The sequence below is a fragment of the Pogona vitticeps genome, chromosome 2 (genome assembly GCF_051106095.1).
Source record: "Pogona vitticeps strain Pit_001003342236 chromosome 2, PviZW2.1, whole genome shotgun sequence".
Taxonomy (NCBI): Eukaryota; Metazoa; Chordata; class Lepidosauria; order Squamata; family Agamidae; genus Pogona; species Pogona vitticeps.
In genome coordinates this window covers 301420184-301441106 of record NC_135784.1, presented here as the reverse complement: position 1 = coordinate 301441106, position 20923 = coordinate 301420184, and the positions used below count along the sequence as shown (strand labels likewise).

At 44.2% G+C, this 20923-nt stretch overlaps 1 protein-coding gene across 3 annotated transcripts; it reads right to left on the bottom strand.

Moving 5' to 3' along the window:
- Nucleotides 1-1113: 1113 nt before the first annotated feature.
- Nucleotides 1114-20750, bottom strand: CFAP53 (cilia and flagella associated protein 53). 3 transcript variants are annotated; one of them, XM_072992938.2, is made up of 8 exons: nucleotides 20595-20750; nucleotides 17873-18102; nucleotides 14870-15043; nucleotides 7836-8139; nucleotides 6609-6827; nucleotides 4182-4398; nucleotides 3031-3133; nucleotides 1114-1544 (listed from the first exon to the last, which is right to left on the bottom strand). In XM_072992938.2, the coding sequence occupies exons 1-8, from the start codon at nucleotides 20637-20639 to the stop codon at nucleotides 1316-1318; spliced, it is 1521 nt and encodes a 506-aa protein (XP_072849039.2). In that variant the 5' UTR covers nucleotides 20640-20750; the 3' UTR covers nucleotides 1114-1315. The 3 variants fall into 3 exon arrangements, with proteins under 3 accessions (XP_072849039.2, XP_072849038.2, XP_072849040.2); XM_072992937.2 differs by having other exon boundaries at nucleotides 20565-20734; XM_072992939.2 differs by lacking the exon at nucleotides 20595-20750 and adding an exon at nucleotides 19848-20344.
- Nucleotides 20751-20923: the final 173 nt, after the last annotated feature.

The following is a 20923-nucleotide window of genomic DNA, read 5'->3' as shown; positions in this document are numbered from 1 at the left end:
TGAGGCCCAGGGTTTGCACCTTCTGATAGGCAGTCCAAGGAGGTGTGGGACCAGGGCAGAGAACCAACTAAGGGTGCTGGTACCCTGTTTCCCTGAAAATAAGACAGGGTCTTATATTAATTTTTGCTCCAAAAATGCACTAGGGCTTATTTTCAGGGGATGTGTCTGACAATCTACGTTTATTCAAATACAGTCCTGTCATCTTCTGGTTGCTGCACAAGGGTGGAGGGCGGGGTTTCACTTAACTGGGGCTTATTTTGGGGGTAGGGCTTATATGACGAGCATCCTGAAAAATCACACTAGGGCTTATTTTCAGGTTAGGTCTTATTTTAGGGGAAACATGGTAGTGACCCCCTCACAGTCAAATACCAAACAACAACAACAACTTACCAAAATGTGTTCAGTTTCTGTAGGCCCAACAGCTTTTGTTGCTTCCTCCCACCTTAAGGAAAGGTGCGTGGGGGGGGGAAGCACACTGAAAATATATACACAGGACTGTAGGTGGGTTCTACCACTGGATTTTAAAATGCACAGAGTGTGGCCATCCAGATGTTGTTGGACTATAACTTGCAGCACGGCTAGTCAGCAAAGACGCTGATGAGGAATGGTGGGAGCTGCCATCCAAAAACATCTGGAAGGCTGTACTTCACCCACATCTCCCCCTCTGGGATACGGCAACTCCACCAGAAAGCAGTTTTCACAGCAAGTGCAGCTTGCAGGGAGACAGTTCAACAGATTGTGACTTTTAAACCTTAAAAAAGAAAGAAGAATGTGCTAAGGAACATTTTTTAGAAAGCAAAGCAAATTAAAGTGTGCTGCTCATATATCGCCCCGTAGTGTTCAAAGCACTCTCTGAGCAGTTTACAATTTAATTATGCAGGCTACACATTCCCCCCTGCAATTTACCAACCTTGGAAGGATGGAAGGCTGAGTGAACCTCAAGAGAATTGAACCCAGGTTGTGAGCAGAGTTTTGGCTGCAGTCCTGCAGCTTCACCACTGCACCACAAGGCTCTGACGGGGCTCTTAAAAAGAATCTTTAAAAAAATGTAGACAACTTGGAACAAGCCTAGCTAGAAGATTTGCTTTAAATTTTACATGTTAAGATCAGAAGTTATAATGTCACAATTCTATATCCTTTATTTAAACAGCAAGGGGAAAAAAGTAGAACATGTTGTCTTTAAGGAAGTGTTCTTATGTCTTATCCATTACCTTTCCCGATCAGAAGGCATTTGTTGAACTGCTAGTTGATGGTTACAAATACAGCAAATGCAGTGAACTATAAATATATATTGTATTCATGCATAACAGCTCTACTAAGATGGAGCACTACGGACAAGGTGCCTTCGTAAAGGATGGAGATCCTTCATTTTCATGTAAGGCCTTGACAGGACATCTGCTATCTTTTGCTGATAAAGCTTCTCTGCTTCGAGTGCCATCTCATATTGACGACGCTCTTCTTCCTTCTCAGCCTCCTGCCTTTGCTTGATGTGACTGAACTGAGTTTGGAGTTCTTCCCGATATTCCTTTTCCTGCCGTAGGCGCCTGCGGATAACATAATAAAATATCACGCATGTGGACCATAACAAAAACATTCAGGGTTTTTTAAAACCAGGGCATGGTTTGAAAGCATCTGGTGCAGTCATCTTGTGAAGCTAAGCAGATCTCAGTCTGGTTAGCACTTGGACAGAAGATCTTCTGATAATCTCATGTATGTGGCTTTGAGCGCTGTAGGAAAATAGGCTACACATGTTTGTTAAAAAAGTGATATTCTTTGCATCAGAACCCTGCATGACTGGACAGGTGTCAGGGTACTTTCAGTCCTGGATGCATTTAGGTATGCAACCTGCCTCTTGCAGGGGAGCTTCGTTTGTACCCTCCCCGCTGTTTTAATTACTCACTCACTATGCCTCTGATGTGGCATCACCAGGTAATGCTCTAGAATGACAACATCAACAACATTATAACTATTTTGAATATCGGGTAGTTTACAGTGTTGGCATTGATATCAGCACTGTTGTGTTCCTTGCTGCCATTTCTGCTAGCTGGAGGCCTGCTTGTGGGACAGTGACGTTGGAGGTAGTCAAGCCAGAGGGCACTTTCTTGGGATGACCTTTCTTAAATCTGGAGCTGGCTCTGAATACATTGTGCTTGGCAATCTAGCCAGCTTTACTCCTGTGAATGAAGAACACTCCAGAGGAGGTTTAAAAAAAAGTCTAGTGGGCTACCCTGTTGCTTAAAAACACTGGCGAGGGTGCAATCCATGATTTCAGTGGACTGGGGACATAATATCTGACCACCCTTACAACACTTCCTATAGCCATGACAGACTATAGCAGAGGGTTGGCCAAAATGTGGCACATGGACAACAAGCAGCATTCGTGGGATCCTTGAAGATCTTGTACGCCCTTGATAAAAAATAGGAAAAAAAATCTGTCCCAGTTACTAGAAGGTGTGGGGGGCAGTTTTGCTATGTTTTGAGCACTCCCCAGCACCTCTGGGTCACACCACACCCATGTTTTGAGTAAAAACAAAACAGAACAAATACAATTACCCATCACATTTATAAGAAAAAATAGGATTGGGTGGGAGTCGTAAGGGTTGGGTGTAACCCTCGAAATTCAAGCAGTGGGCATATACGGCCCCCAGACTTGTGCTACGGCATGCAGTATAGGTCAGCACACTATTTCACAAATAAAAACCCATGGAGGAAGGCCATTTCTCAGATAATATCAGGAATCTTTCTGTGCACACTCGACACCTGCACAGAACTGCTACGAGAAGAACCCACAGGGGAAAAAATAGAATCTGCACATAAGGAAGCACCCAATGCAAAGCCCCTGTCTCTGAAACCCACACAGGAGGATGACGGCCATGAGAGGGCACGCCTTCCCTGGCCAAGCCAGCCACAGACACCTAACCCCACTCTTACATCGGGGTTGGGGAGGCACAAACCGTTTGCTCAGCACGGAGAAGCAAAGGACAACTGCAGGATATCCTTTGCTCTGTGGAAAGGCTCAAAGAAAATCACCTTGCATATCTCTCCTCTTCCAGACGGTTGTATTCTAGAAGGGCTGCATTCAACAGCTCCCTGTCCTGAGCAAGGGCCTCTTGTTCCTGGGCATTTCGTTGCACTGGGTGGTAAAAGAAAGGACATGTAATTAGCAAATGCTGACAGGCAATTATATGCACATCAAAACAGCCTCGTCTGAGGTGTCCCTCTCCTCAGCCCTTCTGGCTGCTTGTGTTCTTTCTGTTACAACGCTGATTTGATAACATCTGTAATCTCACCTTTCCTCCGAAGAAATCAAGGGAATGGATGTCTGCCCCCCCCCCGCCCCAAGAGTGTTCCATCTTTGCAACACTCTTGTACGGTCAACCAAGGTGAGAGTTTTTTGAGACCTGTAGTTGAAGCGAGATGTTTAGCCTGCAAATGGATCTCCTTAGGAGGATGTTGGTGGCGCTGTGGGTTAAACCACAGAAGCCTCTGTGCTGCAGGGTCAGAAGACCAGCAGTCGTAAGATCGAATCCACTCAACGGAGTGAGCCCCCGTTGCTTGTCCCAGCTCCTGCCAACCTAGCAGTTTGAAAGCATGTAAATGCGAGTAGATAAATAGGTATCACCTCGGTGGGAAGGTAACGGCGTTCTGTGTCTAAGTCACACTGGCCACGTGACCACGGAAACTGTCTATGGACAAACACTGGCTCTACGGCTTGGAGACGGGGATGAGCACCACGCCATAGAGTCGGACACGACTGGACTAAATGTCAAGTGGAACCTTTACCTTTACCTAGGAGGATGTTAAATCTTTCTTAGTGTTTTGTTTCCACTATCATGACCTTGGTATTCCAAACAGACGTGGAGGCAAATCAGAATGTCCATAACCTAACAGAACTGCTGGATAACTCAGTGGTTGAGACATCTGGCCATGGAGCCAGAGGTTGTGACTTTAATTTCCCCTGACTGTGCCTCCTTGACAGAGGGTCCCTTCCAGCTCTGCAGTTCTAAAATGATTGGATTAGATTAATACATTCTGAATGTGCTGGACTGCAGCAGATGCCATGCTGGTTGGGGCATAGGGGCTCCTCTTCACAACGGAAGTTCTGTTCTCAGGCATTGAGAAGGCACTAGTTTAGGGTGCCAGCTGTTGACGTTAGCAGCACGTGCATAATGGGTCCTTACGTTTCTCCTCAATCTGAAGCCGCCTTGTATCCAGGACCTCCCTCAGCAAGGTCTCTCTGGCATCTTTTAAGGCCTTCTCCTTGGCAGCCCTCTCTGCCCACATCTTCGCGGTCTCCTCGGCCCGCAGCTTGTCCAGTTCTTTTTCCCGCTGTTTCTCCTCCTCCATCTGTTGTGCCAAGTACGCCCGATAGAGCTGCTGCTCTTTAAAGAGCTCTTTCTGCAACGAGGCAAACAAGGGGATGAGTTGTCAAAGATGCAGGGAGGGAGGCCCGGGGAGGCATTTTTTTTAAAAACCATAGAACCTCCAAAAGTAGGAATTGCTGTTAATAGGGCAGTTAACCAGAGTTTTAAGCCTTGTAGGATTCCTATCTTATCCTTAGTTTTCTCCAGAACCAAACCCACAAATCAAAGAGCACCCATATAAACGAGCACCACTGCTCACTTTTTGGAGGGTTGATCTAACTAGAGCTATAGCTAGCTAGTCAAGCAGTCTCCTAAATGATGTTTACTATGTTTATTTCTGTGGCATGGTTCACATTAAATGAGTTGACTGAGTGTGTGTGTGTGTGTGTGTGTGTGTGTGTGTGTGTGAGAGAGAGAGAGAGAGAGAGAGAGAGAGAGAGAAAGAGAGAGAGAGAGAACATACTAAAGTGGCTTCAACCATTCAAGGGAAAGATCTTGGGATGATAGTGAACAGTTAACCAAAAAAATAAACTTAGTATAAGGCCTATTGCATGTCAGAGGAAGTAAGAAAAAGTTGACGAACTTTAGATTAAAAGATCATAATAAATGTAATGTCTTAACACCTGAGGTGAGAAATATATGACTTTTTAGATATTTTTGGATCCACCCAAATATACAATTCACCATGGAAAAAGAAACAGAGGGCCAATTCCCTTTCTTAGATGTCATGCTCATATGCAAAACGGACCTCCTATTGGGACACAAGGTCTACAGAAAACCCACCCACACAGACCGGTACCTACACAAAAACTCCAAACACCACCCATGACAAAAACAAAAAAGAGGCATAATCAAAACACTGGTAGACCGTGCAAGTCAGAACAGTGAAGTTCACTTTCTCAACCATCTGAAGTGGGCCCTACAGGCAAATGGCTGTTCCAAGAAAACAACACCAAACTAAAGAGGAAAAACAGCCACCCACAAATAAAGTATTTCTGCCGTACATCAAAGGGGTCACGGACCACATGGGGAAACTTTTGAAAAAAACACAACCTACAAACAGTATTCAGGCCCACCATAAAATACAACAAATGTTAAGGTCAACAAAGGACAAAAGGGACCCCTTTACCACTGCAGGAGTGTATCGGATTCTTTGCAGTAGTGGGCAGGTATATATTGGGACCACAAAACACAGCATCCACACCAGAATCAAAGAACATGAAAGACACTGCAGACTAAAACAACCAGAAAAATTGGCAGTAGCTGAACATGTCCTTAAACAAGCTGGACATGAAATCCTGTTTCAAAACACAGAAGTACTGGACAACAACAGCAATCATTATGTTAGACTGCACAGGGAGGCCATTGAAATCCACAAACACCATCACATCTTCAACAAAAAAGAAGAAAGTCTAAAACTCAACAAAGCCTGGCTCCAAGCACTGAAAAATACAACCTGCAAAAAGGTCAATGAACTCTACCCAGCCACAAGGACTGGTGATCACTGCACACAAAAGACTAGCTAACAACACCCATCAATCACAGTGAGAGATTGTCTCCTCCCCTTATCACAACAATACATCCATAACAAAAAAAAACACCTTGATCACCATAATCACCAAATCTCCTGAAAAGGACAAAAAGCTGAGCCCACAGCTACAAATACTCAACTATCCCACACACTACACCAGACCACAGACAGAGTTCTAACTCCTGTCCTCTGAAGATGCCAGCCACAGAGACCGGCGAAATGTTAGGAAGAAAAACCTCCAGAACACGGCCAAACAGCCCGAGAAACTTACAACAACCATTATGCAGGAATCTTGATTTGAGGGCAAGAAATCTGAAAACCACTAGTTCAGTCTGCAGATCATCATGCCACGGCTCAATCCACACTTCAAGTTTTATTTCAGGACATGTGGGAAAGACAGGATGCAGGAGAGCAACCCCAATGACCCTCATACCACCAACCAGGTGGGCAATGTTGCCATGTCCTTTGAAGGATACGTGAAATGTTATCACAATTGCCTGCAATGGAATTTTCAGGGAGCACCAAGTCCATTCAGTAATCCAACCTATGATGCTGATGTAGCTATGTGAACAGAAACCACTCTGTCCGTCAAAGCTACATCAGTGTGGAAGAGTGGGAAGTACTTTACCTTTCTAGGGCCTAAAAGCCACACACACACACTTTCGGAATGGCTGTATTGAGCCCACAACCTGAACCAATTGAAAAAGCCTTACTTTTCGTTGCTTTTGGCCCTCAGTGTCTTCCTGAGATTCTTGCAGGATGCGATCCAGGATCTTCATATCTAAAGCCAGCTCTTCCTGCTTGGCTTCATTGAGACGCTTCCTCTTCTCCTCCATGGAATCTAGCAGCATGTCTCTACATTCTCTCAGCTTCCGACGTCTCTCCATCTCAGCTCGTTCATCCTCTAGTTTAAACAGAAGCCGTTCCTCTTCCTACAAGAAGGGCAAGAGCGCTTGTTAATTCACCACTTTGAGAATGGATTTAGTCGTCTCCTGTAACATTTGACGCTGAAAATAGTTGTTCAGTATGGTGAATGAGAATGTGGCTGATGGGTCTCCCTATAGAATTAGAAGGCAATCTAGACATGTGTATAGGGCAGCGATGGCGAAGCTATGGCACGCTGGCACACGGAACCCTTTCTGCCGGCACACGAGCCGTAAGTCGCCAGATCACTACTCCCCCTCCCACGGGTGAAGCCAAACCTGAGAAGGTGGCTGCAGCTGCGGTCCTGGTACTTCGGCAGGCAAATCTGGAGCAGGTGGCGCTCACAATGGACCTAGAGTGGGGTCTCCAGGCACCTCCATGCCAGGATTCCCCCTACACTTCCGGGTCCACCGCCACCACTTCCAGGTCTGCCACCACCGCGGCATGCTGCCCGCTGTTTTTTTTTCCTTCCCCCCAGTTTGGGCACGTGAGCCCAAAAAAGTTCGCCACCACTGGTATAGGGGCTGTAAAGCCAAGCTTTGGAGCAACGTACTACAAGAAACATGAGTCCTATTCAAGCACCCAGCCTGAAGACTGGGGCTCAAATGGTGGGAGCAAGGTGGGGGGGCTCAAGTCAGCTACAATAAGGAACAGACGATGATCCCAGAAATGCTGTAAACCTGTTCAGTTGAACATGCTTATACCCCTAATGCAGACCTTTGCACTAGTGTTGCTTTTGAAATAGAGCCCTGATGAAAATAACACAATAGCAACACTGGCTATCAAAGTTCAAGATCTTAATCTGTTACGTGTAATCATTCTAGCGTTTTAAAAATCTGCATTTTTGTTCTAACAACTCTGACCTCTTTTTGCATGTCAGTTCCTGTATTTTTGCTGCTGAAGAGATGGAAGATTCTTCCAGCAGTTAAGGAATATGAAGCCAAGTTTGTGTTCTTTGGATGTACAAATGGGTTAACTCTTTCAGACAACAACAGTTGGAAAACTGGCTACTTAACCATCAATTTAGCCTCTTCCTCCTTCAGCCTCTTTTCCTCCTGCCTCTGAGCCTCTGCCACAGCTCTCTGGGTGTTCAGCACGTTAAGCATGTCAGCGTTCCGACCCGATCTTTTCTGGGCTTCCTCCATGTCCCGTTTTTCCTTGGCCAACCTGTCCTCTTCCCAGAGTGCCAGATAGGTTGCTTCTTCCATCTGCTTTTGCTTTTTCAGTTCCTCCTTCAAAGCCAACTGCGCCATTCGGTCTTCACAAACCTCCATCAGATGTTTCTTGCTCCACTGGGTCCGCAGCTCCTCACAGGATTCTCTGGGCCACAGGAAGGAAATAAAAGGTATTGTGTGTAAATGGAAAACACACATCATGGCTTGGAAATACAGTAGGACCCCATTATCTGCAGGACCAGTATCCACAGATTCACTTATCCACAGTCTGAAAATATTATAAATATTAAAAGAAAAAATCTAGAAATATATATTTCTATTTCTGTTATATTAAGACAACCACCTGTCTCAAGTTTTATACTGTCGATATGTTCTACCAAATTACCTGTTCTGTATATCTTGTATTATGTTTTTATATTTGAATTTTCGGTCTATGACCATACAGTATAATAAAACTTACCTTATATTTCTAAAGAGGAAGTTACGAGAACTGGCCACTAGATGAAACCAGAGACCATGCTATGTACAGTGTTCCCTAGAATCCACATTTTTCAGCATATGCAAGGGGAAGGGCTTAGAATGAATCCCCTGCAGATACAGGGGTCCTGCTATACTGATGCTGCCATAATGCAAAGCTAGAAAACATTGATCACATAGATTTGAAGTTGCATAGGATAAGAAACAGGGCACAGTCCAAAGATTTCCATACTGACATTGCTCAGAAACATTGAGTGGTATGCCTCAGTTTGACAGCCATTAAAGGTTACACTCTCAGTCTACACCTTTCAAGGTTCAAAGAGATCTTCTGAAAAGCTGAGCCTGAGAGCCTATCCGGCTGTTTCTCAGAAATGGTAAAAGAGTGAATGGCCAATATATATATATATATTTCTGCATTCCTGGTTTTTAGATGAAAAGAAAGGAGATGCGCATGCCTTTTTGGATGTAACACCGAAGTAGGATGAAAGGAATTACAGGTCAATCACACGGTCTCACTTCCACTTCTGTGGAGCACCGGAGATTGCCCTGAAAGACGATGACTCAAGAACAACTGAGAGAATACGAGAATTGCAAAGAGAAGGGCACTTTGGCACCCTCTCTTGCCTGGCACTGAACTGGCTAGAAAAAAAGGATATGTGGCAACCCCCTGCCCTTAGCCTTTGCCACGGGAACAGTTTCCACTGATAGCTGCTCTGGCTAATTTAAACTCCAGCCTACCCCTTGCATCAGTTCCTGGGCCTGTGTCTTGCTCTTTTCTGTCAGTCTGTGTGTTTTTTTATTCATGTACTTGTTTTGGTTGGTTGGTCCTTGTTACATACAGCACTGATGTTACCTGTCTGTCATGGGTTTGGAGGGAAAGTTCCATCCTATGGGGAGTGGAAGGCGGGACATCAGGAGGAGGGGCTGTACTGTATATATATGTGGAGCGTGTGTGGAGAAGCTGGAGGAGCTGAGAGAAGAAGCTGGTGTGGGAGTCTGTGTGTCAGACAGGGTACTACTGTGTGTCAGTCAGTACCAACCTGATAGGTTCAGGTGTCTGTATGGTTAGCCAGAACTGATAGGTTCAGGGTCTGTGCTTCAAGTTAAGTGTTCTGTGTGAACCAAACTGTGTGTATGTATGATTGAGACTAAGCCACGTTACTGTATCTTATTCATTTGATCCTTTTATTTTTCCCTGTGTGTTATTTAATAAACCTTATTCCTTTATTTGTTAAAAATCCATCCCTGGTCTGTGTGACTTCTTATAGGGAATGGTTGGTGGCAGCTTAGTGAAACTGTGGCATATCCCAGTAGGTCTGGGGTTTGTCACAGTCCTCTCCTCCTGTTTGCTGAATCTCGCCTTGCTCTATACAGCATCCTTACTTAAGTGCATGCATGCCTCAGGTGACATCACTGATGAAAAGACTATTGATAACTTTTTAATGAAAAAACAAATAGATAACAATGCAAGTAGAATGTACAGCATTTAAAATGTAGCACACACTTGCACACCGCAGACCAGGGAACCTATCCCTGGCATCTCTTCCAGACATTCAAGGTTATAAGAATAAACAATTCTTTTCCAATGGATTTGCTTAGTGAGACTGATATAGGTTAAAGTTATAGACCAAAACCTCTGGAGTGTCAAGTGTTTCCCAATCCTGAAGCAGCCTTACAACTGTGGGCAGATCATGAGCAAGATGCCATTAGTGGTTCCCTTCTTCTTCTAATCTCTCTGGGCCGAATTCATTCAGCAGGACAAGGAAAGGAGCCTTGTGGTATGGTGGTTAAACTGCAGTACTACAGCCAAAGCTCTGCTCACAAGCCGGGGTTCAATCCCAGGTAGCTGGCTCAAGGTTCATTCAGCTTTCCATCCTTTCAAGGTTGGTAAAATGGGTACCCAGCTCGCTGGTGTGTGTGTGTGTGTGTGTGTGTGTGTGTGTATATAAGCAGCCCCCTTTGCTTTTTTGCTTTTGCAAGAGTCTTTGAGGCACCTTTCTCTTCTCCATTCTCCAAGTTACTGCATGGAGACAGAAGGCAAGCAAAGCAACACTGAGGGTGGGGGGTTAGTGGTGCAAAAGGGGCAGCTTATTAGATGCCCTATGAGGCTGATCACTCCTGCACAAAATATAAGCCTCTGTCCTGTGTTCCCTGGAAATCTTTGCGGATATCCTGGCCTGCCAAGAAAGACCAACAAGGGGGTCCTAGATCAAATCAAGCCTGCTCTCTGGAGGCAAAACTGTTGAAATGGACACCATCCTAGTTTGGGTACATCATGAGAAGACAAGATTTTCTGGAAAAGACAATAATGCTGAGAAGGGTGGAAGGCAGCAGACCAAATATGAGGTTGACTAATTCCCTAAGGGAGCCATAGGATTGAGTTTGCAAGAGCTGTCCTGGCACATTGAGGACAGGACATTTTGGAGATCATTCATTCATAGGGTCATCATAAGTTTGACATGACTTGACAGCATGCAACAACAACGAATTAAACCTCAGGAAACCCAGCAAGGTATTTCCACACACTGCTTCCTCAATCTTTCATGTCTGATCTTCCTTCCTATATGAGCAAAATGTTGGGGGGGGGGAACAAGCACAGACATTCGTGATTTGAGTTCTTAATGGACCATTTCCCAGCGAGTCTTATAAAACCAGCTGCAGGACCTTATCAAAGTGCTAGAACTGTAGATACCCAACTAAATGAGAAGCTGAAACAGCAGCATCCACAAAAATATTGACTGGCCTTTTGGGAATAAAGGGGAGTCATTCAAAGAAACCATTTTGAGCATTAACTAACTCTTGGCTCTCAAGCTTGAGTGGCCAAGAGTGATGGGTTCAGTTGGCAAAAGGCCCTGAAGGCCTATCAACAGCATGGAATTCTGTGGGCGTATATGGGGTGGAGGGAAGAGGTAAGCATTGAATGGACATGCCTGTCTTTTAACAACAGCTCAGCTGATATGCCAGGTCAACATTTCCAAGCACCTGCTGAGGCCAACACACTGCTGGGGCCACACTGCCAATCTCTATCGTCTCTTCTGCCTCCAGCTATTCCTTCCTGTTCCTGCTGTCAGTTCATCTGATCTCTCTAAACAAGCCAGTTATGAGAAGAGGAGGAGAGAACTCAACTCATCCTTTCCCTCTGGGATCTAGTGCAAACTGAAGCCAGCAGCAGTGGAGGGCAGCACGGCACACAGCTTAGACATGCTCCTTTTTTCAGACTGTAGCTCCCAGCACTCAGCAAGACATGCTAGCTGAGAAATTCCAGGAGCCATAATCCCAAAAAATTACTTGGTCAAGCTCTGTCTTGCTCCGTAGTCTTCCAAATTTTGGGACACGCAGTGCGACAAAGGTTGTCTTAACTGACTTCTCTGTATTTGTCATTTCTATGGTTCAACTATTCTTGAAGATCAAACACCAGATTGCATAACACAACTGTAGCAAAGCTACAGAACGCATTTACAAACCCTGTCCCTCCTGCTTCCTGGCTGGGGGACTGGGGCAGGGGCACGTAATTAAACATCTTTTCTTGCTCCTGATTGAATCTGGAGATGTAGCCGTTTCATTGACTCTGCAAATAAAATCCAGGGCACCACTGCCGATCAACAGAATATGCTTTAAAAAAAAAGATATCAGAAGAAATTTGAAAATGGCATGCTTATTAGCATAGTTAATTGAACTGTACAGAAAGGAACACAAACTGAGAATTGAGTGCAATCCATTTTAAGCTTCCCTCCTGGCATTTTGTTCAAAGAAACGTGAGCAGTATGAAAGCATTAATAAACCAAGCACTAAATATGTAAATAACATCACGTTTAGCTTGGCCTTGGAACATGACAGCTTTTACTTTCCTTTTATTTCTAATGCAGCAAGATCTATGTTTAATCACTTGTAAGTCTGAGCTGATGATGAAACTTTTGACTTGCCCTGGTTAGAATTATATTGCGCAGAGTTATGCCATGCATCTCAGATAACAACAACCAGCTTTGAACTGCAGAGCTGGAAGGGACCTTGTGGATCACTGCGTCCAGCCCCTCTCAAGGAGGCACAGTGGGGAATCAAACTCTCAACCTCTGGCTCTGGATTCAGAGACCTAAGCCAATGATGGTCCCCAACTGCAGCCATTTGGGGAGAATTAAACATTTTCTGTTTCTATTCTCTGCCTCGCCACCCAAGACTTCAGGGATCTCTCATCTAGGGAAGCATCTGGGAGTCGGCAGAGGAGACCCTTGTGGTAATGATTTTCAGGCATCAAACAATCCACCCATCCCATGTCTCCCCATGGCTCAACATATTATGAAGAGAAAAAAGATAAATATCAGAAGCCTCTGCACAGTTTGCTCAAATTGTATTCCACTGTACTCATTAGGATGTAAACTGCCAGGAAACTGTGCATAGGACTGCAAAAAAAGTTTGTAACCTCGTGCCTTCTGAGTATCAATATAAAAACCACCATCACCATCAACAATAAAAATAATGTATCATCAAGTTGATTCTGATCTGGTGACCTTTCTAGGGTTTTCTGGGTAGACAATACTTAGAAGTGATTTACCATTCCCTTCTTCTGATAATGTCCTGGGACTGTGCAACTGGCCCAAGGCTACCCAGGCTAGCAATTCTCCCTGCAGGCACAATTGGGAATCAAACTCCCAAATGTTTGTTTCATAGCCAGATATCTAAACCACTGAGCTATCCAGCCAGCTCTAAAAATGAAAGACAACCTTAAAAACTTGAGTTTGGCCAGTTACAACCAACATGTCACAAAACTGTGAGTAAAGTTTTACATTCTCCGGAACTCTTTAGCAGATGGGATGTTTTACAAGTCCCGCAGTGGCATGCAGCCGGGGAAAGAGTTCTGGAGACCTTTGTTTGTTTGATTGATTTTTTTATATTGGCCATCTTACCAAGGGTCACTGTTTTATGACATTCCGACATTATATACATATAATAAAGCTATTACATTCCTGTGGCTTAGGAATATAGCAGTCAATGAGATGGGTAAAGTAACAGCTAAATCAAAAATCTAGCTCACGCAGTAAATTTCTAATACAAAACAATTCTGCAAAGGACTGATACTATCTACATTCTTCAAAGGAGTTTTTACAGTCGCCAGCAAATATCCGCTCCCCCAGATGACAGTCTGAAAGTCTCACTTTGCTGTCCAAAAGCTACTTTGATACAAAGAGTCTGATCATTTTAATGCTGCTTTCAGAAATCAGAAGCCAAATTTGTGTCCCCTGCCAGAATGTATGCATTTTATGAAAACGCAGAAGAGTCATGATTATAATATCCTCTGCAAAAAGTGATAAATGTTATACCAGGATGGCACACCTGTATGCCCCTTCTGGAGGCATTCTAATTTTATCTAATATATGTAAGCAATGTTCCCAAAGGCCACAATGGTGATATGATACATGAAAATTTCTGCAGTCCGCAAAGAGAAACATGCACATGAGAAATATTTAAAAGTGTCATAGCACATTTTCTCCTCTCCCCTTGCTGTAATAAACCTTGTAAACAGCAGCAGAAATTATTGCATGCACTTTTCAGCATGCTACCTCTCTTTAGGACCAAAGAGTAGGATGGGAGAGGGCTTGGTTGCCTTCTGTACAGTTTGGATTTCAACTATTACAACTGCTTTCCTTTGGCAATGATGGGTAGTGGGGTAAAAAGCTGCCCATCCCCAAAGTACAAAGCAGAACTCGCCCAAGATGGAGAAGGCTACTCATGCGATCTCTGTGTGGTTAGCGGCTCTAGCTCAACCTCATCGCCTTCAGTAATCACAGGAGGAGCACAGCAAGTTCATGACTGAATGAATGCCAGTGAACATGCTGCCCAGGAACCGTGCGCTGGCCACTGATGATCAAGAGGCCTGTGCATATATATCTACACACATGTGGGCTTGATCCTGCCTCACTTTCATGTACCTGTGCAAGGGCTTTCATTGCTTACCACTCTCAAGATAAAAAATCCATGGCCTCTAATATTCTCCATTCCTCAGGTCCTGGCAGGAGTGTCTTTGCTCATTCATTCATTCATTCATTCATTCATTCATTCATTCATTCATTCATTCATTCATTCCCATTTTTATCCAGGCCAACTAGTGCTTGAGCCACTAGTCTGGGTGGCGAAAAAGAACAAAATGAAATAACACAACATAATAATAAAAACACCAACGGAAATATAGATAAAGCATCATACACAATGCGGTAACTTTTAAAAAGACAATAACATTACAAGAATGATAGGCATCTGGCAGAGAGAAGTTCATGGGTACAAGATAGAAATTAATTAGAACATAAAATTATTTAATTAATTTGGGCGCAAAGCTGTGAAAGGCATGCAAAAACATCCACGTGTTGTCTCCTAAAACCAAGGAAGGATGGAATTCTGACTACTACCTGAATTGCTGTTCCTTTTTTTCTGCCACCACCTTCCTTCTGGCTTCTTCCCTTTTGTCTCTTAGCTGTTTCGCTCGCAATCTCATATCCTTTCGCCTGTCCTCCATGGTTTCTTCCTGCAATTCTATTTCAGCAAGGTAGGCTTTTTCCTCAGCTTCCAAAAGATCCCGGAGCCTGGAAAGATTGTGTGTGTGTGTGTATGTGTGGGGGAGACAAATCACATTGGATAATTTTTTAATGTGAACTGTAGCATTCAGAAATTCAGGATTCTTTGTGTGCATTCACAGAAAAAATAAAGGCATTAAAACCTGGAGGAAAGGAGTGTCTATGACTAAAAACTGAACCGGCGATGCAGAATGCACCTGTAAACCTCACTAGCTAGTCACAGAATATAAGAGGACCAGAGTTGGCTTGCAAACACCTTTCGTTTCCTCCAATGTCTGCTGCTAGGAGCCAAAATGTCTTCTGCCACCAGAGAAAGAAAAGCTTTTTCTATAAGAGATTCTAGCAACCATTTTGCAGTCTGAGGTTATAGCCTTCAAGATCTGTCATGGGCCACGGATTCAGGATAGGTTTGCCAGTGAGGAAAATGGAAGCTAACAGCTGCTTTGCTAGTTCACGCCAAATGAACCTTCAAGTCCCATTTTTTTTCCTGTGAATCTGTTTGCATAAAAGTGTACTTCACTTACACTTTTTCAATTCTCCAAGACGTTTGGGGGGCGGTATTCACAGTTCACTCCTGCTTCGTCCTTACAATAAACTGCCAGGTACGTTAGTTGCCCACAGCTTGGTCAAAATTTTAAGTTGCATCTTGAAGTTGGGTCTTGAACTTGGCCAATACACTACTATACCATATGTACATTCTCTCTTCTCATCCTCTACTTCACATACAGGTACATGCATGCTTCCTTGCCTTCTAAGGAGATCATTTATAAGAGGCCAGGCTATTTGGCCTAATAATGCAGTACTGATTATATCAGGCATGGGCAAATTTGGCAGATCTCAAGACCTTCCTATCCATCCTACAGACTTCTTCTTACTGATCAGTAACTGGACAGAACATCTAACTTTCCTGTCTTACGTTGGGGCGTTTGAGTCCCTCACACACACTACTCTCCTGAGGAAACTGATTTCCAGTAGAATCATTCTATCTGTTAAAAAAACACACAACTGGGACAAAAATAGTCTGAATAAATCTATCAATTCTTGTTGAGATATTTGATTTTGTCCCAGAAAATTTAATATACCAAAATAAAACAAAATTATTTTTTATTTTGCAAACTGTGATACAGTGAAGCAAAAATGATGTTCTCTTTTTATCCAAATCTTTACCTTGCTATGGGGCAAGGGAATTGAAACTTCTTCGCCTGGAAAAACCCTGGGATTCAGTGGAGTGAGGAAATACCTCACAATGCTATAAGTGAACTTTATTTTATTGTGAGGGATTGTCAGATAAATTTAAAGTGTACCTTTTCATTTATCTGACTTTCATGTCCACCTCTCAGCTTCTGGATTTGGGTGTCTGGGTAGAGAAAAAATGATTCTACACACAAAGACTTCTTTGAACAGGGAGTGCAATCATACCCTGCTGTACAAAGGAGTTCTTGTTGGGATTAGAAAACATTCTCACAACTCACACATAATTTTTTTTATCCTGTTGCATGAGAGATGAACTTTAAATACCCTGTGTAACTGTGATGTACAAGTGAGAACAGTATCACAGGGACCTAAAAACTATTGTATGAGCTGAGCAGATAGGTATACTAGGATTTTCTCCTAAACAGACACATACAGATAGCCGAGCTTTCCGTGACTGCTTGGAAAATGTCCAGAATGGTCAGATCGATCTTTAATTTATACCCCATCCTTCTTCACAAGCAGATCCAAAGCGTCTTACAAGAACTGCAAAGCCACCCCAACTCCGATTTGTTTTGGTATGATTTTGGCCTCATCCCTTGGCCCCACCTTCTAAAGTAATGCATTGATTGATTGAGCAATCATGTGCTAACAAGCCAATTCCGATTTATAGTGATGCTTGTCATGGTTTCCTAGATAAAAGTATTTAGACATGGTTCCCTTCTTCTGGAGGCGCTCTAGGACGATGCCGCCTGCCCAAGGCTACACAGGCTGGCTCTCCTCCCTGCAGACACAGGTGGAGAATTGAACTTCTGACCTGGGCTCTGAAGCCAGGTATTAACCACCATCACCCGCCAATCCTGCCCAAACTATAATTTTGTCCTTGGGTGGAAAATGTTTTCCGACTTACAATGTTTAAAGCAGTCTTCATTGACTGGCAGTAACAATCCAGCATCTCAGATAGAGGCGGTTTTATCTGGGAACTGAACCTGGGGTCTTCTGCATACAAAGAATATACTCTATCACAGAGTAAATATCATTATAAAACAGCCATTTTTAGGTCATGGACTTGTTTTTCTTGTTATGTGTTTTTGTAAAGTACAACCACTTGGATCCCATTATCTAAACAACACATTAAATACTTCCATATGCACTTTGGATTTTCTATCCTCAAATATTAGTTTGATAATATTAAAGTAAGGATGGGAAACTTATAGCCCTCCCCCTTTTGATCACCACTCCTAACATCCCTCACCACTTGCTAGGGAGGCTGGAGCTGCTGGGACTTGGAGTTCACCAACATCTGCAGAACCAAAAGTACACAATCACCATATTAAAAGTACATTAGGACCTCCTTATCTGTGGGATCAGTATCCGCTGATTCACTTATCCACAGCTTGAACATATTAAAAATATTAAAAGATAAATCATAAAAATATATATTTTTAAATATCTCATTATGACAACTGGCCACTAAAGGAAGCCAGAGACCATGCAATGAATCATGTTCACGATAATCTGCATTTTTTAGCATCCCTGGGCGGGCTGGAAGTGATCCCCTGCAGATATGGGAGTCCTACTGTACTTTAAAAGCAAAGTCTGTCTTCATGTGCAGAGTCACCAGCTTGTTGAGGCAGTTTATGTTACCTCTCCCTCCTCTCTTCTTCTCCTGCTAAATAGGCCTGCATTTCAGCATCAACCCTCTTCTGGACAAGCCGATCCAGCCGTCTGCGTTCATCCAGCTCTTCCCTTTCATTGATCTGACGGCCGAGGAGATGGGCCTTGGCATACATTGCAGCTTCATGGCGCTTTTGTTCTTCATTTCTCCAGGATATAAGTTGCTTTGCAGCGACATTTGGTTTGGGAAATGTGGCCCTCTGTAAGAGGAAGCATGCCTTTAGTCATATGAACAGGATTTAGATTTTTTTTCATCAAGCATTGTTTTCAAAGGAAGACAGGCCAATGGGGGAAGGGGGAAACTCCAGAAATTTACAGCATTTAACAAACCCATGCTGATTAAAAAACAAAACACTCAGATTATCTTCTGGCGATCTATACAGGAAGTTGAATGTATGCTTTTATTCTATAGGAAAAACAACAGCAATATGCACTGCAATATTGTCCACAGATTTGGCTTGCTGGGAATCACAGAACTGCAAAAGACCAAAAAGCTAATGAAGTCCAACTCTCTGCCAATAAGTCAATAAAAAGGCATGTTTGCAAACGTTATACTTGCGAAAAATTGCAGGACAAACTATCATTCACACATACCCTAGGTCTGTGCTGTTTATTATGCAAATCCATTTATAAAGGACCACAGAAACGCAGATTAACTATTACTACTGTAATAGCCTACCCCATCAGGGTGTTTGGGATGGTAACAACACAACAAAGAAAACACCCTATAAAGTTGCCCAGCTAAGACCTACTAGTAGAGAATGTATGCATGGCACCTAGCTAAAACTGATATCAAATTCATAGAAGATCAATCAATGGCTATTATTACCAAGGTAAAGGTTCCCCTTGACCTTTAGGGTGTGGTGCTCATCCCCATCTCCAAGCCGTAGAGCCAGCGTTTTGTCCGTAGACCATTTCCATGTTCACGTGGCCAGCGCGACTAGACACGGAACGCCATGACTTTCCCATCAAGGTGGTACCTATTTATCAACTTGCATTTTACATGCTTTTGAATGGCTAGGTTGGCAGGAGCTGGGACAAACAACGGAAGCTCATTCCGTCGCATGGATTCGATCTTACGACGGCTAGTCTTCTGACCTTGCAGCACAGAGGCTTCTGCGGTTTAACCCGCAGCACCACTACGTCCCTGTTGGCTATTATTATAGCAATAGCCAAATGGGACCCCCTCATGGCAATGCAGAGTACCTCTGAAATAGCAGAGACTAAAGGAGAGGATTGAGAGGCTGGCCATGGTTAGAAACGGGATAAGCAGGGAAAGACAATTCTGACTGTGCCAGCAAAACTTATTCGAGGAAATAAAAGGGCAGAAGATTGTAACCACCTAATGTCAGAGATCCCCTTCTTGGAGCACTCCTTCACATGATGGGGTGGGTGGTGTGTTTGTGTGTGTGTCAGAGCAACCAAGAGCAATGCCACTGGACGGCTAGACTCCATTTTGAGACTTGACTACTAGCAGGGTCACTCAAGGTGGAACGTTCACAGCTGAAGCACCAGACAAAGATGCCTCCACCCTCTTCTGGAGTAACGCTGGTTTCATCAGTAGAAGAGAATGGAAAGCTCCAAGGGTGGTGGGTATGAAGAAACCTCTGGAGGACAGCTACTGAGTAATGGCTGACAAAACTGGAAATATTCAATATACATTCCAGTCACCAAGAAAGGAGAGGCCAAGGAGTGCAGTAACTATAGGATATTCAATCTGGATTCCAAAATGGAAGAAGGCACTCAAGACTGTATTACAAATACTGTATATATTGGCTCTTGAAGTGCTCCAAATGATTTCAGAAAAAAAGATCAGTCTATGCTGAGGAAATTGACGAAGCAGGAGTGCAGCTGAACCTAAAGAAGACAAACATCATGTGCAGAAGAGCCACACAATCTCCATACAGACCACGAAGAAACTGAAATTGGTAAAGATTTTGTATACCTTGGTTCAACCATCAATCCAAATGGAGACTGCAGTCAAGAAATCTGAAAAAGACTGAAACTCCAAAAGGCAGCAAGGAAAGAATTAGAAAATATCATCAAGTGTCGCTGGAGACCAAGGTCAAGATCACCCACAACAACGTCAAAGACACTGGGCTGGGTTCTTAATCATAGACAGAATACAACTTTTGATTAGAGAGGTACAGATTTGGGACTTTGGACTAATCATGATTGTGTGCCGTCAAGTCAATTCCGACATAGCGACCTTTTCCAGGGTTTTCCAGGCAGAGAATACTCAGAAGGGGTTTATTTTACTCTTCTTTTGGGGGGGGGGCACCCTGGGACTCTGCTGCTTGCCCAAGGCCGCCACAGGCTCTGGCTTTCCTCCTGGGAGGCACGGTGGGGAATCGAACTCCCAACCTCTGGCTCCCCCACACAAAACCACTGAGTTATATCTGCCACAATTCCCCAGGCAGCAGAGCCCCCCAAGTTGTAAGGCAGCCTGAGGACAACCCAGTGTACACCTTTAGTCTGGCTCCAGCCCATAGGCGGCAATCCTCCTTTTAGGTACCAGGAGTAGATCTGTTTCAGGGCAAGGCGACTTCCTGGTGAGGAAAGGGCGTGGCTGACCACGGGGAGCTCTTGAGGACTAGCTCCTTGGGCCTTGAAACAAAACAAAGGGACGACTCTACCACCCCTTCGCCACTCACCCACCCACCCCTCTTCTCCCCAGCTTCCAGACACTCACGAAGGCGATCGAGAACGGCTTGGGTCCCTTCACCTCCAGCGCCATCCGGCTCCACTTCGTCGTCCTCCCGCCGCCCTCCTTGGCCGGGAAGGCCCGGGAATCCGAAGCGGGACGCGCTGCCCGTTGCCGTGGCGACCCGAGAGGCGGGGCGACGGAGGGACGCCCCGCCTCCTTGAGAGGCCCTGCGGCGCATGCGCTCTTAGGGCAGTAAGAAAAAGGAATGAATGAATGAATGAATGAAAAGCGAATGAATGGGATTGGGTGAGGAAGGTTGCGTCACAAGCCGGCGAAAGTTTTCAAGTCGATTGTCTTCAAATCAACCCTTGTGG

Excerpts from the sequence above, each read along its gene's own strand:
- CFAP53 (XM_072992937.2), bottom strand. The coding sequence starts at position 20,639 with ATGGCGCTGGAGGTGAAGGGACCCAAGCCGTTCTCGATCGCCTTCGTG. Across the intron at positions 18,103-20,564 it reads GGAAGCTGGGGAGAAGAGGG|AGGGCCACATTTCCCAAACC; the intron begins GTGGGTGGGTGA and ends TTCCTCTTACAG. Across the intron at positions 3,134-4,181 it reads GCTTCAGATTGAGGAGAAAC|TGCAACGAAATGCCCAGGAA; the intron begins GTAAGGACCCAT and ends TTTACCACCCAG.